At 37.6% G+C, this 19,527-nt stretch overlaps 1 protein-coding gene across 1 annotated transcript in view; it reads right to left on the bottom strand.

Annotated features, from left to right (window-relative positions):
• Positions 1-18,645, bottom strand: part of LOC120540807 (glutathione hydrolase 5 proenzyme-like) — a 70,584-nt gene extending 51,939 nt beyond the window's left edge. The window contains exon 1 of the mRNA XM_039771872.1: positions 18,324-18,645. Coding sequence (XP_039627806.1) covers positions 18,324-18,505 — 182 coding nt within the window. The 5' untranslated portion in view covers positions 18,506-18,645. The remainder of the gene's footprint in view (positions 1-18,323) is intronic.
• Between the last annotated feature and the right edge of the window lie 882 nt (positions 18,646-19,527).

Genomic DNA, 19,527 nt, shown 5'->3' with positions numbered 1-19,527 from the left:
CAATGCTGTGATACTTAAGGTCAATACTAAACACTGAGGACTGACTGGTTAGGAAAGCGAGAGAGAAATGTAAAAGAGCCTATTTCTCATTATCTAAATTTAGGTAAGAAATTATCTGATTTTACACCCACCTGGCTTGCTGCTCTGGGGCTACCAAACCTGTAATATGTATAAGTGTCATAAGTATGTGGCTGTACATTGGAACCTCTGAATTCTGCTATCTTCATGTGCATCTTGCAATATCTACTATGCTTCCTCTGCTGCTTGCTATTGCCTCTTATCTGTGCTGTGCTGTTTCTCTGCTACTAACAGATAAGTATTGCTCTGTGCAATGCTAAAATAGTCTTGTGACAAACTCCATCATATTAAACAGTTTGTTCAGTGCAAATGGTCAGTCTGGAATGTCCTAAAAGACCACTGGTATTGTGTGTCACCCAAAATATTTACGTTGCTGGTCAGGTCACTGCCACCACTGGGCTGTGAATGAAAAGTTCAATGGCAGCATTTGATCAGGATTAAGATATCCTATTCATGACTTTGGAAATAGAAGTTTCAGTGTGCAAAATTTGCAATTTGTTAAAATAAACTCTGTCCACAGTGAACCCTCGTTAGCTAATATTACATTATTTAATTCACGATCTCTTAATGGCAAAATGCCGGTGCTATCTGAGTTCATTACAGACTTGTAATGGAAGGATTTTTCTAAAGAGAGGGGGATCAAGAGAGCAGATGGGCGTTGGTCGCTCAGCGCAAAAACCAGCTTCAAGAAGGAAAAGTACTGGGAATATGGCCAGAGGGTTATGCTGACTTGTTTTTCACTTCGAGGGGCTTCACTATTTTTGTGTGCCTTTTGGTACCAGACGCCGTCTCCGTCAGGATAAAGGGGCATGCTGACTTGTTTTTCACTTCAAGGGGCTTCACTACGCAATTCTTATTTTTGTGTGCCTCCTGGTACCAGGTGTCGTCATCATCAGGACCAAGTGCAAAACAACACCGCGTCCCGTGGAAAGGTGTGTGTGCTGAAACTAATCACTTCTGTATACACTGCTTACACGTAAGCCGCTTTGGGCAAGGACGCTCAATTAGTATATAAGGGAAGGTTCCGCCTCAGTTTCTTTGGAGGCTCAACCGTGGGGACAGCGCACCGCCCGGTAAATGAAAGGCTAAAAGGGTTGATCCTTTGACAAGACTGACAAGCGGGCCCCCTCAGTCTACTGGTCTGGGATGATGGCTCTGGGTCTTTTGATGTATGTTACTGTATGCATGTATGTTATTGTAAGTATAAGTTTGTCTCTTTGTCTATAACCCATTCATATGTCAAGACTGACAAGTGGGCCCCCTCAGTCTACTGGTCTGGGGTGATGGCTCTGGGTCTTTTGATGTATGTTACTGTATGTATGTATGTTATTGTAAGTATAAGTTTGTCTCTTTATTTCTATAACCCATTCATATGTATTTAAATGTTATAATTGATTAAGTAAACAAAATAGAAGTATTGGACCTCTTCTCTCTGATTCTTTGCCTACTTATGTTCTAATCCCTTGAACCATTTTCCCGTAACAAAACATTTTGGCGTCACTTGCAGGATTTTGGGGAATCTGGTAAAATATTGAACTATTGAGTGAGGCAAAAAGAAATCAGAGATGTCTAAGAAAAAGGATAAAAACCCTGGCACGGTTCCTTTACCTCTTCCCGGCTGGGAGGAAACGGTATGGGAAGACTGCGCTAGAGAATTGAGACATGGGGGATTAGCACAATATTGGCAAAGTTTAGGCCCCCAACACCAGTGAATGTACGAGCTGCGCTTAAGAATGTCAAGTGTCTGCAAAAGAACCCATAACGGGCTTGCAGACGCGGGGGTGGGTTTTACTAACGGCAGTTAGATGTCTGGACAGCTTGGTAGACGAAAAAGGGAGATTAAGAAAATGCAAATGGAAAAATTTGCGAGCAGCTAGCAGTACACATAGCAATGTATAAAGAGAATGCCATATAGAATAAGCAACGATCGCTCAGTGTTATAGTGTGTGGTGGCGCAGTAGTTAGCACTTATGCCATGATTCGAGTTTATTTGTGATTTATGTTGAAGCTTACATGTTGTTTGTTTTGAGTTAATATTCTCAATGACAGTTTAGTCTTTTTGACGAGAGTGCCGTCTTGCTGTAGTATCGAACCGCGTGATTTCTTGATAGTTGGATTTGCCCTAATTGGCGTAGGAATGGATCGCCACGGAAGCAATTCCTCGTTGTCACCGAGTCATTTCGCCAATGCAGTCTCCTTGATCTAGAAACCAGCGCCGTTTCGAGCTGAGTAGAAATGTTAGAGTTAACATCCGTTAACGTCATGAGAGGCTGTTTTATATTATAGTCTGATAAGTAAAGCAGCCTTCAGAAAAAATGTAGGAGGATAGCACCAAAAAGAATAACAAGCGTTGAGAAGAATATAATGCGCGAAAAAGAAAAAGTGCACTGTATTTAACATCAAAGGTACCTGGCGCTCGCTAATGTTTGTGTATATGAATATGTCTGTGCTGAACTTATTCAATGTGTGTGCCTGTATACTATGTGTATGCCTGAGCATTAATTGTTCTCTGTGTGTGTGTAAATATGTTTGTGCTAAAAATGTGTGAGCGTGCCTGTTGTTTGTTCTGTGGGTGCGTACGTGTGTTTGGGAGTAAGAAAGCAAAACATGGAGACTTCTGGGTAATGTAGTTCAACTATGATTTGCTGAAGCTGCCGTGTGCATATAAACGTCCAGAGCTCTGAGTAAATATGGGTTAAAATAAATGTGAGTATGAGTAACATTTGATAAAATGAAGAATGCAATCACCTTTAGTAATAAGTGATAATAAGTAACAAAACTGAGGTAAAGTTGAATGTGTTAAAACAATGGTTTTGGGTGATTTTGTGTATGTTATATAGTGTATTAGAGGGATCCCTATGTGTGTGTATGTTAAATAGGTTTCAGTGTGCTTAAAAGAATGTGTAAAAATATGTGTTGTTTGCAAGAATTAAATAATTGGTATTATTGTGAATGTAAATGTTGAGATTAAAAGAGCTCTTAATTCTAAATTAAAAAAAAAGATTTGAACAGGTGGTGTAAAAAGGTCTCCAGATTAAGCATATTATATGAGCACCCCTTTTATTTGAGTACTGGCCAGACTCTGATAAAAGGGAGGATTTTAATTAAAATGAGTAAATTTCGATTGAAGGAGACATTCTTTTACCAAAATGAAGCAGGTTATTGGTAATACTCCTTTCAAAGCCTATGTTGATTAGTGCTGCTTAGAAAACAAAATTTACTGTATATTGAGAGGCAGAGCACAAGGAAAGCTGCTATAATGTGAGGGTTACTTGTATGTGGTAATGAAGGTAAGTGTAAGTGACAATATGGTGTGCATTTGTTTAGTGATGGTCAAATGCAACAATGGGTATGAAGAATGGCATGTGGCAGTATAAAAACAGCCAATGCCAAACTGTAAGTGAAAGAAAGGGAATAAGGAGGGTTAACTAAGAGGAAAACAGACTGTACTCTTTGGAGTCAACATTCTGAAAACGTGTAATAAAACATCTGGAAGATAACAATGAAAGAATGTGCAAGATCAACTGTCTTTGACAGAAGGTTATGGGGAAAAGAAAATCAGTGTATATAATTGAAGTAGATTTGAAGTATTTTCTTAGTTTACCTGATAAACAAGTGGGTTCTTCATTCTAAATATGGGTAGAAATGTGCAAATTTCTTAGAGGGCTTTATAGTAAATAAAGACACATTTTGCATTATAGGGCATTTTGATATATTGATTTCTTTCCTCATTTCCTTTGTGTGTAATATTGACATGTTTGTGTGAAATACAGTGGAATACTGGGATCACAGCAAAACTAATGGAAGGCTCACTTTTATACATGTATAGAAACTTTAAAAATGAACACCTTGTGTAAAAAGAAAAATGTTTTTAGGGTGATTAGATACATGGGGGAAGAAGTGTGGAGCCTAACCTTTTTGTTATTCAATGTCACCAAGGTAAAGATTGAGAATTTACCCGTCTAGATTGTGGATTTCTTTCTTGACTCTGCTTGATATGTTATGTTTAATTTTGTTTAAATTTTACATTTTGAAACCAGTTTAAATCTTGGAACAAATGCAGATAATTTGAATATTATGTCAATATTATTGGGACCAATTTTTGTAATGATTTATTATTGAGTACTTTTCCTTTTGTAATACATTGATTGACTTTATTTTAATAATGACTTGGGACATGTTTTTTTTTAATTGAGTGGAAATTGCAATCGCAGCCAAACTGGAAACAGCTATAAAGGAGGACTTGAACTTTGTGCTTATCAATCTAAATTTTTACTCTGATTGTTTAAAGACAAATTGACTCAGACAAGCACAGACTGGATTGAACTGACCATTTGTTTCACTGCTAGCAATATTTTTAATAGGGGTACCCCCAACGAAACAGATCTGACATCTTATGACATATTGTTTTTTGGATCCATAAGTAGCTACCAATGAAGAATTAATATGCTGACTATTTAAATGAGCGTTTTAAGTCTTTACGTCTGCAGGTGAAAGCTGTTTTTTTCTAGTGCATCGTAGATGACAGCATTTGAAGTTGAACCAGAGATTGGGCTGTGATAAAGGTCTGCAGATAAACTAATTATCTGACTCCAAGGAGAACCCAGCCATACCAAAGAGGGAATCAAGTCATGAATCAGGCCATCGATCAGCTGACTACTGGACAACGCACTTGATTCCAGTTCCAGACATCATGGATACCTGCTGCCAAGAGCTCAACTATGCTGGTGATGTTTGAGCCCAAAAGATCATCGTGGATTCCGAATCATAGATGACATCTGCCTACTTGGGTCCTTTTGCTTGGGATGTTGGACCCCAACACCTGCTTTGGTCCTTATTAGAGAAGAAAATCTGTCACACTTTTACTCTGCAGGGCTCAATGTTCTTGCTGGAGCCTGCTTTGACTGTCCACTTGTTTGACAAATGGCAACATCTTTTGGGTTAAAAGTATTTGAACTGTGAAAGATATAGAAGGGAAAGCTAATTATTTGTAGACAAAGTAGAATATAGGGATTCCCAAATAATATGTATTTAATGAATGTTTGTATTAATGGGAATACTATATAATTTGTATTTTTAGATAAATGTTTTGATATGCCTTCTGATATTTTGTATGAGATAATAAGTCACCTTTAAGGACCAATGATTTGGTTATTTGTAAAGTTAATCAGAATTGAATCTAATCTAACATAAGGGATCTATTAGAGATTGTTAAGTGATTGTCATTGAAGGGACAATGCACTATTACTAGTCAGGGTCAGTCCAGTTTAGATATTCTAGGTTATTGATTGTAGTGTTATAGCAAATAATGTAGAGCTTTACATTTAGGTACATTTAATTAATTGAAAAGAATAATAGTAAGCATATGGGATGACACACATGACTAGTATTTTGGGGATAAGGGACACATACTATAGGTCAGGACATCTATAGCTTTTAGAAGAGGATAAAACAGTTTAGGCTAGCATGTTGATGGTGATACAGGTCAAATGATTAACATCATGGCTTGATGAGTATATATGTTATGGAAATCAGTGAAATGAAGTAATAATTTGGCCCATAGGAGATGGAGTGTCCTATACATACAGAGTGTGAGGTCCGTGAATTAAAAAGCCCAAATGAAGTTTGAAGATCTCTGAAGATATGAATAAGCTTGGGTACAACCCTTGAAATTGAAATTGAAATGAATGTGACCTCAAAAATGACCCAGTGATTTGCATTTTGGAAGTAGTGCTGACATCTTCCGAAGGGAGGATTGACACCTACTGTCCACAAGATGGTTGCATTAATGTGATAAAGGTGGCTCAAGGTTGAGACCACAGCTGGGTGTATATTTGGGCAATTTTATGAATGAGTGTGTTAAGATGTGAGCATGGTGAGGTGTGTAAGGACTTTATCTCCGATTATCATTGTGCACAGCGGTGGCAACCTAAAACTGAGAACTTTTGAGTTATTTAAGATAAATATTTATGCCATCTGTATCATCACCAATAATATTAATTAGTATTAACTTTATTTGAACCTGGGTATTATGGGGGTTCATGTTAGTGAAGCAGAAATTACTCTCTTAATAGTACGTTGTTGCTTATTACTAGTTTCCTAATTAGTTATTGCTAGAATTGCTGTCAAACAGGTGTGCATCCAATTTCTTGAACCATGGACACCTTCAGTTAAAGATTTTTATTCTTTTCTTAATGACAATGTGGATGATGAAATACCAAATCAGAAGAAACTCCTTGGGTGAAGTGCTAGTAACCGCTCCCCAGGAGGTGACCCTCTACGTGCAAAGTACCTGGGTTGAAGAAAAATTGTAATTTCACTGGAAAAATATTTCTCCAAGCGAAGAAAAAGCATTTATTATGGACAATTGTTTTATTATTATTGCTTTAATGACTATATTTAACTGTTATGTATTTTGTGCTTTACGAAAAATTGCAATCAGAACAAGAAGGGCAAGAGCGCTGGGTTTGCGCTGAGCGAGGGCGAATGTAATGGAAGGATTTTTCTAAAGAGAGGGGGATCAAGAGAGCAGATGGGCGTTGGTCGCTCAGCAAAACCAGCTTCAAGAAGGAAAAGTACTGGGAATATGGCCAGAGGGTTATGCTGACTTGTTTTTCACTTGTTTTTCACTTCGAGGGGCTTCACTATTTTTGTGTGCCTTTTGGTACCAGACGCCGTCTCCGTCAGGATAAAGGGGCATGCTGACTTGTTTTTCACTTCAAGGGGCTTCACTACGCAATTCTTATTTTTGTGTGCCTCCTGGTACCAGGTGTCGCCATCATCAGGACCAAGTGCAAAACAACACCGCGTCCCGTGGAAAGGTGTGTGTGCTGAAACTAATCACTTCTGTATACACTGCTTACACGTAAGCCGCTTTGGGCAAGGACGCTCAATTAGTATATAAGGGAAGGTTCCGCCCTCAGTTTCTTTGGAGGCTCAACCGTGGGGACAGCGCACCGCCCGTAAATGAAAGGCTAAAAGGGTTGATCCTTTGACAAGACTGACAAGCGGGCCCCCTCAGTCTACTGGTCTGGGATGATGGCTCTGGGTCTTTTGATGTATGTTACTGTATGTATGTATGTTATTGTTTGTCTCTTTGTCTATAACCCATTCATATGTCAAGACTGACAAGTGGGCCCCCTCAGTCTACTGGTCTGGGGTGATGGCTCTGGGTCTTTTGATGTATGTTACTGTATGTATGTATGTTATTGTAAGTATAAGTTTGTCTCTTTATTTCTATAACCCATTCATATGTATTTAAATGTTATAATTGATTAAGTAAACAAAATAGAAGTATTGGACCTCTTCTCTCTGATTCTTTGCCTACTTATGTTCTAATCCCTTGAACCATTTTCCCGTAACAAAACAAGACTCCACCCTTGAAATGATTTACATAACAGAAACCTAGTCAAAAGAAAACAATTTTACGTCTCTCACAGAGGTGACGCCATCCGGATACATTTACTTCACAGAGCCTCGCAGATGAAAACAAAGAGTCACAGTAATTGTTAAAACTGAACTAAACATCAAATGAATCCCAACTGACTGCCCATTGTCTTTAAGGTGTCAGGCTCTAAAGCTAATAACAAAAGCAGGTCCTGTTTTACTCATTGTTCTCTATCCCCCGCAAAATACAATGTGTTTTTTTTATTTTAATCTGATTTGATTGAATTATTAAGTTCCCAGAGAGTCATTCTTCTTGGCAATTTCAACAACAATATTGACATCCCTACATGTAAACTGAGAAAGGAATTCTTGTCCTTGCTGTACTGTTTTGACTTGATGCAACATGTTGATTTTCCTACCCACTCTGGTGGTCATATATTAGACCTGATCTGCACATCTGCCTTATCTGTTAATAACACTAATAACAGGGATTTTGGACTCTCAGATCGTAAAGCAGTACTTTTCACTATTTCATTACCAATCCCCCCTCTTACCTGTAAATGTCAAATTTCTTTCAGAAACCTTAAAAATATCTGTATTTCTATCCTTGCTAGTTCAATTTCTGGTCTTTTTATGTCTTCACCTATTCCATCAACATTAGATAGTCTGGTTTATCACTATAACACAGCCCTTCTTTCAGCACTAGATGAAAAAGCTCCTTTAAAATATAAGGAGCTTTCCTTTAAGCATTCAGCCTCATGGTACAATTCAGAGTTATTGTCTATGAATGCAGCTGACTGATGCCTTGAGAGAATGTCATGTAAGACTAGCCTCACCGTGCACATCCAGGCTTTCTCTGATATCAAAGGGCTTACAGGGATGCATCACTTGTAGCCAAGAACACATTATGTCAGCATAATAGAAAGTGACCATGATAACCTAAGGGTATTGTTCTCTGTAGTTAATAAGCTACTTCAACCTGCATCTGGCCAAATTAACTCTTCTACCGAACTTTGTGAAAAATTCCTCTTCTTTTTTTGCAATAAAATTAAGGATTTAAATAACTCAACTAACAGAAGTCCATCATCCATTTATATCTTTCCCTGTCTTTCCACTCCATCCAGGTCTTTTTCTAAATTTTCACCTGTCATATCTGCATTTATTAATTACCTGCTTTGGGCCCCATCCCCACTACACTTCTTAAATCCTGCCTTCATGCTATAATCCGACTGTTACGACAATAATAAATACATCCCTTGACATTGGCTTTGTGCTAGCCACTTTTAAAATCACTTTTATAACCTCACTGTTAAAAAAGTCTGGTCTTGATGCTGACAATCTTCACAAATTTTGGCCTACTTGTCACTTACCTTTTCTGTCAAAAATTCTTGAGCCTGTTGTAGCCTCCCAAATCACCAATTAATTAACCTCTAATAATTCGATGGAACCCTTTTAGGGGTACATCTGTGAAACTGCTCTGCTTCGGGTAACTAATGATTTTATTATGTTATTTGCTAGGCTTTCTTTTGGTATTGAATTTAGTATCTTACTCTGGTTCATTGTCTTTTTATTCTATTAAATGTATTTGTATGTCCTCTATCTATCTGTTTTAATGTTCTGTTCATGAAACATCTGTAACCAATGTCACATGTACCTGCTGTTTCTTTATGAGACTCACTATATAAATGAGTATGCACTATATAAGTAAAATGTATTATTATGCTCTGCACATGAATTTCATGGGAAGAGTTACTTAAATACAAGACAAGATATGACAAAAATAATCTACAGTATATATATAATTCACTAAGGGCACGCAAGACAGTGAGCGCAAGCAAGACAGAAAGCCACGCGTGCCAAATCACAGAGCCCCACCCGCCAACTCTTAGACCATTTGGTATGCCAGTTTGAAAAGATAAGTTTTGAGGGTAGTTTTAAACTGTGTTATTGAATCGAGCGGATGTATATGAGAGAAGAGAATTCCCTTGTTGAGGAGCACTGGGAGAGACGCTCGAGCTCCCATAGCACAGAGTTTGATGTGTGATACAGTAAGTACAGCTGCAGATGAGAATCAGAGTGAGCGAGAGGAGTGTCAGTCTGTAGGAGATCAGTGAGGCTGTGGAGAGCTTTAAATGTTAAGAGCGGTATTTAGTATTGTATTCTGTAGATAACAGGGAGCTAGTGAAGTTGAGAGAGAATAGGTGTAATATGTTCAGTGGATTTAGAACAGCAGGTTATTATCCTGGCAGCAGCATTTTGAATAAATTGTAAGCGATGGATAAGTTTTTGTGGGATGACAGATAGAATAGCATTACAGTAATCTATACGTGAGGTGACTCGGGCATTAACCAATACTTTAGTACTGTGTTGCGTTAAGAACAGGGCGAAGTCTAGAAATGTTTCGAGTTGGAAGAAGGCAGTCCGAGAGATGTTACTTATACGGGAGGAATTATTTAATAATAATAATAATAATAATACTAATTATTTAATAATTGCCATTATTAGTGTATAAATGGCTATAAATAATTGTATGTAAATGATTCACCAAAATCTGTTGTATGTAAATGATACTGTTTAAAACGTTATTGTTTTTTCATCAGAAAACCCAGTTTCCACGTCTACCTGTATTAGTTTAAATGTCACTTTTACCACGCACAATAGGGCGGCCGCGCTGACGTATCGTGTCGACTGGGCAACTGTCTATGTTTTCCGTAGCCTGCTACAGGAAGGTACTCTCTCGACCATTGGCATTGGTTTCGCTCCTTGTTATTTTCGTTATACTGCGACGGTGGTTTCCTAAGCCTTTGTTATACTGAATTCCTTTCTCACCGTTTTCCGTTCCTATTCTTACACCGCCATATGCTATGGCGGGCTTCGGCTAGTATTAATAAAAATGTTACATTTAAAAATTACTTTTAAAATTAAATGCTGCAATAGTAACATTTCTATTCTTGAAACATGTTCACTTGATCATTTTATTTTGTTTCTATCTAAATCTCCCAACATAATCTAAAAGATTATTTGACATGATGATAAATTATTTAAGAAACAGTATATTTATCAGGAAAAAATTAGATGAATAGTAAATCATCCTTGTGGAATGAAGTTGATGTACTGAAGGGAAAAACAGAACTCCACAGAGAGAAGATATTTTTGCCTGTAGGAGATAGAGAAGTTGTAGTGTGAAAAATAAGACAAGCTGGTCTTTTCTGGGCTCTCTAATACTGGAATATGCAACATGAAGAAATAAACAGACTTATTTTATTTTTTTTATTTTTATTTTTTTAAACTAAATTGCACAATGTGAACAAGTAAACAATAACTAACATAATTTTGGCAGGTTTTCATGATAAAAACCTCATCACAAACCATCATTAGAATGAAATTTAGCTCCTTACTCTACAGTCTTTTGAACTGTTATATTCCTGTAACTTGACTTAATTAAAGGTAAATAACCTAGTGTCTTTCAAACCACTTTCACCGTTTAAGCTGTCAGTATAAACTGAACAAAAGAACAAATGAGCAATGAAAAAAGTATCACTTGTAGATAATTAAAAGGAGCTTGGAACATAACATAGTAGTGGACACCAAAAACGTCTGCAAGAATGTATTGAGAACAGCAGTTGCCTAAATTTTCATACATCAAATTATCATTGGTGTACCATGTATAGACTAACAACTAAAAAATATTCAGCTACTAGTCCTCATGTAGGAATGTTGAAGTGTCAACAGAAGTTGCTACAACCTTTGCGGAGTAACAGATGGCCCATAATCTGGGAAGTAACAACTGAATATCAAGATCCATTCTTGACACTTACAAAAACAGGCAGGTGCAAATTCAGTGAGGTGTATAATGCTGGACATTGAAAAATGGGGGGAAACTTTGTGTGGTTTAACCTGAGTTTACTGACATGTTACTGGATCCATTATAGGACTTTCCTAGTCTTGTGGTCTGAAAAAGCATGCTACTGCTGCAAAGTGATTTTTACATGATTGGTGTACAACTCGGATGTGGCTCTGCACTTAATAAAGCCTAAATGCAGGGGCATATCCAGAAAAATGGCTAGAAATACAATGTATGCCTAATACATACACTCACACAAACCTATATAAGCATCATAGGTCTAAGTTGCACTTGCATTCTCTGTCTAGTTGCACTCAGAGACAAAAACAAATTAAATAATGCCTTAATGTGATTTACAGTTAATAATGCAACAATCAAATATATCTTCTAAAACTTAAGGAATTTGTTTCATGATTAAAGTTGTTTTGTTCATCTGTACTACTTCTTACAACTTGGGCTGAATTGTTTAACTTAACTGCCAATTTTTTTTAGTTTCCAGTTTAATCTGAAATTGGACATATCAGAAGCAGACTAGCTCCTCTGGCAGAGTTCATTATGTTTTGTATTTTTCTGGCAACAGCCCTGGTAAAGTCTCATTTATTTTATTATAATGTTCTGGGAAAAAATATCTGCGCTTAAGAAATAGCAGCCAGCTGAGCCAACACTTACATTTAAAAGCACAGCTTATTTGTAATTATTCTGTCCAATAGTCTTCTGCAGAATGGGTAACAACATCCACCGTGTGCAGCTCACAATGTACATCTGAAATCACTATCCAAAGGGAAACAATTCATATTTTTTAGAGATCAGAAATGGATCTAGCAAGGATGGAGGGACAGTTATTTTTAAGGCTTCTGGAAAAAAAAAATTGAAATTTACAGATAAGAGGTGGGAGAGGTAATGAAATAGTGAAAAGTACTGCTTTATGATCCAAATCACTGTTATTAGTGTTGTTAACAGATAAGCCAGATGTGCAGATCAGGTCTAATTTATGACCACCAGAGTGGGTAGGATAATCAACATGTTGCACCAAGTCAAAACAGTCCAGCAAGGACAGGAATTCCTTTCTCAGTTTACATGTAGGGATGTCAATAAAGATGTTGAAATAGCTAAAAAGAATGACTTAATTGAGTTAATAATTCAGTCAGATCAGATAAGAAAGATCCATTGTATTGGGCAGGATGATAAAGAACAACAAGTATGATAGGACCAGATCTCGTTATTAGTTTAAGAGCCAGACAGTCAGTTGGGATTCTTTTAACTCAGATCTAACAATTATTGCCACCCCTCTGCCTTGTCTTGATCTGCAAGCCACTGTGACGTAAATGTATCTGGATGGTGTCACCTCCTTATGAGATGTAAATTTGTTAGGTTTTTTCCAAGTTTTTGTTAAGCAAAGCATATCCAATAACAAATTCATATAGCAACAGTGGTTTGCGATTAAGAGATCTTGAGTTAACAATGCAATATTAGCTAATCAGGTTTTGTTGTGCAGAGATCCATAACCAGAGATCATTTTAGAATATTGCAAATTTAGCACACTGACACTATTATTTCCAAAGCCATAAGTAGGACATATTCCTGAACAAATATTGTTGGTAAACTTTCCATTCACAACCCGGTGGTGGCGGTGGCAGCACCCTGACCCATGACTTAAATATTTTGGGATTGAAGCAAGACACTCATGCTTTATACAAACCACCCACTAAGTGGACACTGGGACTGCTTGTTTTCATTCCAAATCATTTATTATCATGGTATTTAATGATGCTTTTGCAACATTATTTAAGTCTTAAATCTTTATACATCCCAATACCCTGACCATATTCTATTGCTTTGCCAGCAGTTACTTTTCAATCCAAATTGCTGCTTCTGAATACTGACCCCTCCTTTATGAGTCCTGAGCCGCTCATACAAGAAAATGTTCTGCCAAAAAAAGCATGTTTCTAACAGGGCTGTGGAGTCAGTAGATAAATGCTTCGACTCCGACTCATGGTTACTTGACATGTTCGTTTTGTGGTAACATTATGCACTGCATGCATTGGGCTTTATTCTTACAGCAGAGAAGTAGTTCATTATGACTGTTTGTGAATTGGGACATTTCAACTTACTTTTTTAATCCTCATTTAAATTTAGTAGGAGTCAGAGTCGGTTAACTTTTTGCCGACTCCGACTCCGACTCCAGGTACCCAAAATTGACTCCGACTCCGACTCCACAGCCCTGGTTTCTAAGCACTTAGTCATCCAGCATATTGACGATTATTTCCAGCTTTGGTTATTTTTACTATTCGCATACATCCTAATGTGATTGCAGTTAACAGATGAAAGAGTATTAGAATTGAGATAAGAAAAATCACTTTGTGTTCTTCTTGACACATAAACAAATGATAAAAAAATGAAGAAGTGGGAACCCAAAGTCAAGAGAACATTGTTCTGCCGTATTCTAGGTTTGGAATTCAAAGATGGCAGTCTTAGAAACTTTTATTATACTGACACAAAGATTTAAAAAAAAAAAAAAAGTGAGGACCTAAAACACATTCCTTAGTCTTCCCTTTATAAATGCACACTAAGAAAACATCATGGGGATGCAACAGGAAACTAGAGCTCTTGTTGAAAAGCAACGATAGGATATGAAATTACAACATAAGCAGGGTTCATTACTCATTAATTTTCTTTACCAACATGTAAAAAGGAAAAACGGTCTCATGCATCTGTTTTTCCATTTCAAGCACCTATGTATTTTGCCAATTTATTTCAATATGTACTGGGGTGGGGCAATAAAGGGAGGATTTTGTCATTACTGCACAAACTATTTAGGGAAAATAGTCTGCAATAAAGTGCACTGCCCAAGCTAATTATTTTTGCACACAACTCCTTCTAAAATAGCCCTAATGGCTGTGACACTGTTCAGTATGCTAATTTCCATTCCAATCTTCTGTCCAGTAAAAGATTGAATCCCATCCCAGAACAAATGGTTTGTCATTTCACTTATGCTTTGCTGACTCTACAGAATATCCAGTTTCAGCTATTACTAAAAAGATAAATATTGTTTCATTGAAGAGCAAACCCACTACACATAACCCATTAACATGCCCAAACTCCATCAAAAGCGCTAAACAGATGATCTAAACTTCAAGGGTTGCCTTCTACTGGTAAGGCTTAGGTGAAACTATTTATGTGTGCTTTATTTACTAGTTAAATTGATTTGAGTTACTGTAGGTGGTATGCCTTTTGCAAAAGTGCAAATGGAGCTCTTTATTGACTATTTTATAAATTTAGTTTTATTTATTGCTCAACAGTAACTCATTCACACATTTAAAAACACAAACCGGTAGTAACGGCAGACAAATGTTCAGGTGTACCTAAAGAAACGGAAGCCCCTTATGACCTTTGGTGATTCATGTCAGATCCTTACATTTGTTTTTGTTCTTTGGTTTGTTTCCAAGACTGATACAACTGGTTGAACTAGATCAAAGTCATATGTATGTTAAAGTTGACAGACTCCTTTTTATTCCACTAAATAGCATCTGAGTAGTTCACAAGTGGCCATCTATCAAAAATTACGTTGGAAAGTACAGTAAGTTGTAAGTTATAAATAGATCAACAGTTGATGTTGGCCTTAAGACATGGTGGGATGTGACTGCCAAGTATTGATTCTTATTTATTACAACAGAAATTATCTGACATTGCAAGTGGTGGCACGCAGTCCATCTTCATAATGACGAATATGCTACTCTACTAAAACTTGGCAAAAACAGAACCATTTTTGCAAAATTTCAAATACAGTACAAGTAGTACTAGGGTGTTAGCCATTATGAAAATAGTGAGAGGTCGAGCAAAATGACACCTTTTATTGGCTAACTAAAAAGATTACAATATGCAAGCTTTGGAGGCAACTCAGGCCCCATCTTCAGCCAAGATGTAATATAGAAACTGGAGTTAATAGATCTCTTCAGGCTAAGATTTATTTAGCAAGAGAGGAGAACAATGTATGGTCAAGATCTTTGGATCTATTCATTTTTTACATTTAAGATGTCTCACTTAAAGATTTACCAATGTTGTTACTTGTCCTAGTGTGTATATAAACATAGGGAACTCCAGTTTCTGTATTACATATTGCCTGAAGAAGGGGCCTGAGTTGCCTTGAACGCTTGCATATTGTAATCTTTTTAGTTAGCCAATAAAAGGGGTCATTTTGCTTGACTTCTTGTTAAATACAGTACAAAAAACTCATCTCCTTCTTTGTGAATACTGGATTCTGTTAAACCATCCTGTCATTACCTGTAACATTACCTGTACTTGACGCTACCTGGATTTTGAGTCATGTTTCCATGCTCCAGGCTGGCAAATTGTTTAACCACTGAGATCAGTTTTGATTTTGAGCTCAGTTACTGCTATCATGGCGTGTTCCTCTACTCCGTATCGCTAGTGGTTTTCCAGGTAATCCAAAAAAAAAATTCTTGTCACTTTTTTAGACAATCTAAACTGAACCAGTATGACAGAGTGTAGAGACGGAGAGGCCTACAGTTGGATTTAGGTGCAATTGTGTTTTTTTTTCCACACCATTTATCAGCTTACACTCTTTAAAACAAGCTGGTTCTTTAAAGGCATTTCATGGTTCTTTACTGTGCCATTTGGTTCCTCATAACCATTGCTTGACAGAGAGCCATTTGGTTCTTTGTGCTTTGAAAAATTTCCTAATACAGTATGTAGAAATATACTGAAACCTTTATTATATAGAAGGCTACGCAGAAGGTCAATAACAGATTTAGAAAACTTGGACTTACCCAATATTATTGCATGCAGCGAGAGTCCTTTTAAAATCATGACCCATTGGTATTTCACAAATCTTTTGTCATCTGTCCATTGTTATTTACTATATGGAGTCTGTTGTGGATCTAAATAAATAAAGTTTCCTCCTGGAACCTTCATGTGAATGGCTCTTTTGAATACCAAAGATGGTTCCCTCTATGGCATTTCTCTGAAGAACCACTTTTATTTTTAACTGTTCGTGCAAATATAATCAGAATTTTGTCTTTGATGTTTTTTTGTTCTAAAATAATAACAGACTGCAAATTCAAAATTAACCAATTACAGTCCTGAATCAGGTCTTGAAACGTAATGCAGCCATCAGAATACATTCAATTGGCTCACCTACTATTTAATGTCATCCAGTTAGACGCAGAAGTCATCCACATTTAAACCCACTTACTCCATTTCAGAGATATAAGGGGCCATTGCCAACTCCAATGTAGGTCAAGAACCACTCCATATGAGCACCGCCATGGTTAGTAGTTAGTAGTAAATTTCAAGATGACTGATAACTAATGTAATGTATGAACTTTAATCCTTTACTAGATATCTAGCCCTCTAGGACCTCTATCAGAGGGTGAAAGATTACAAATTTCTATTACAATCAAAAACCTTTTGACTTTAAACATTTAAATTGAAGCACCTACTGTACGTTAATATTCAAATATCTGACTCAACCATTCCTGTTTTAGTACATCTACCTCATGAAGTAAATCATTATGTTTCTTATGAACAAATAGAATTAGAGTGTCAGACTTTTCAGAATTTTTATACATTACTTTCCGTATAAGAAAATTAAGTTGCTTTAGTTGAAGCCAAGGCCTGGTGAGCAATAATGGTGCACATATGTGTAGGCTGCCCTCCTCTTTGTTGTCATCCACAGTTATCCACAGAATCAATGTACATTTTAAAATCTTTTGTTGTTCCCACTTTCATAATTTAATATTAATGTAAAGTAAGAAGGGTGCTATATTGTGAAGGGCGCTATAGCAAGTAACGGCTAGGTAAGTGCTATAGATTCTTCATTCACTATTAATCTGTTGTATTAGTTCTTACCTAACCATATTACAAATCTTTTGGTGACTGGGAGCAATATAAAACACAGACTGAATGATTTTCTGAACACTCGGAATTCTTAAGCAGGTCCTCTCAGTGTCAAGCCCTGTTCAACTGACTGGAAGGATGAGCTAAAGACTTAGATTTGTCATACAAATAAATGTACTAAAAGGACCAAAGTCGTTTAAAATACCGTATATTGAATGGCACAAAATGTAATGACCGAGTTGCAGATGTTTTGTGCAGTGTCACCTTTGCATTGCGCTGACCTTGTCCTCGAGGCCGCGCGCACACACACACAAAGGACAATTTAGAATCGCCAATGCACCTAACCTGCATGTCTTTGGACTGTGGGAGGAAACCGGAGTACCCGGGGGAAATCCACGCAGTCACGGGGAGAACATGAAAACTCCACGCAGGGAGGACCCGGGAAGCGAGCCCGAGTTCCTAACTGCAGCGCTAACCATTGCGCCACCGTGCCACCCGATGCTTTTATTGAACGAAGGAATGTAAAATAGATTTAAATTATTTAAGTAATGTATTTCTTTTGTCTCGTCAATCAGGTCAATCACTTTATGATGAAACTGTGTGTGACACATTAAAAGGAGGCAATTTCAGTGTAGCAGTGGCACTGATATACGCAATAGTTTCACTTGTTTATGGTTTTTCGATACCTGGCGGATGCAAACCGAATAAAATCTGTCCTTCACACCTTTTCCCAACTCTTTATATTATTTCCTTCTTCTTTAAGCTCCTTTGTGTAACTGCAGTGATGAAGAGTTTCACTTTAAATAACACGCGGTATGCGGAGACAAATATAGTTCTGCCCACATTAAACTCGCGCATTTAGTTTAACGAGTTGCAGTGAAAGCGCTCTCTTTCAGAATAGGTCCGAAGTAGAGACTACAGAACAGAGTTGACTTTCAGAGTCCAGCTTCAGAACTATCCTGCTGAGGTAAATGAAACCGCTTAAACAGCTGCTTGTTGCAGGGTGAAAACCACTACATGCCGATTTCATGTCCACCCTGACTGTACACCTACAGGATACACATCATCTTTAAACTCACATTCACTAAGAAGAACATGGCTCAAACACCACAATGTGATGATACCTCGGGGCAAACACGCGCATAACGCTCACACTTACTTGCCCACTTCGGAGCATGTCGCCGTGTCAGCGGCCACCGCCGCGTGCCTGAAGCCGTCCTTACAATCTGAGCCTCCGCTTAGTAGCAACCCAAGCACAATGAGCACGATAATGCAGAGCAACACGAAGAAAATGCAGCAGCAGACACGGGTCCGAGACGTTCGAATGGATCGGGAAGCCATCACCCTGGTTAGGTGGCTGCTCGCAAATCTCGAAGAGAAACTGTGCTTCAAAAGAAAAGGGAAAGAGAGTGCTTTAGTGAGCGCTTCTTGGACACTCCCCCACAGGTCGGCGAGCAATGCAAGTCTTGTGTAAACGCGAGTAAGTGGTCAAACCAGAAGATCTCTGTGTTTTGGAGAGTGGTAGTCAGCAAGACGCACCCCCCCCCTCCCCACCCCCAACTCCACCCAATCCCCCCCACCCCATTGCAGCTACATTTATGAACCGTGGTAATTAGGTTAATGTATTGAAACTCAATCAATATCAGCAGATCGCTCATCAGCTACTGGCACAGGGGTTTGTGTCGCAGAGATCTTGGGTCAAGCGTAAAGTTAGCTCGTTCTCGCTTTTTGCCTGTGGGCTTTCTTCAGTGGGGATTGAATGTGTTTTTTCCTGTACTGTAAAGGAGAAAGTCGGTTTACAAACTGAATGGACGGTAACAGGATGCAGTATTCCCTCTCCATTTCTGTCAGTCAATGAATAAATAAACAGATTTTTGGTTCCTGACATGAGTCTTTGGTACCCAGTTGTTGGGAATGCAGATTCAGCAGATGGATGGAAGAATAATAGTTTTGCTGAATGAATTGTATTCTGAGAATTGTACAGCAGTATTTTACAGCTTGGGATTGTACCTGGTGGCCCCAGTAGCCCCTAAAGTAGAAAACCACTAATTTCACTGCTTTTGGCCACCCCCAAGATTTAGTCAATAAATTCCCCCGACAGCCTTTGTATTACATTTGTAGAATCTGACACAGATATATATATATATATATATATAGATATATATATATATATATATATATATATATATATATATATATATATATATATATATATATATATATATATATATATATATATATATAAAACTGCTCAAAAAATTAAATGAACACTTTGAAAACACATCAGATCTCAATGGGAAAAAAATCCTCCTGGATATCTATACTGATATAGACTGGGTAATGTGTTAGGAACGAAAGGATAC

The sequence above is a fragment of the Polypterus senegalus genome, chromosome 12 (genome assembly GCF_016835505.1).
Source record: "Polypterus senegalus isolate Bchr_013 chromosome 12, ASM1683550v1, whole genome shotgun sequence".
In the NCBI taxonomy this organism is placed as follows: domain Eukaryota; kingdom Metazoa; phylum Chordata; class Cladistia; order Polypteriformes; family Polypteridae; genus Polypterus; species Polypterus senegalus.
This window is presented reverse-complemented; position numbering and strand designations above follow the sequence as displayed.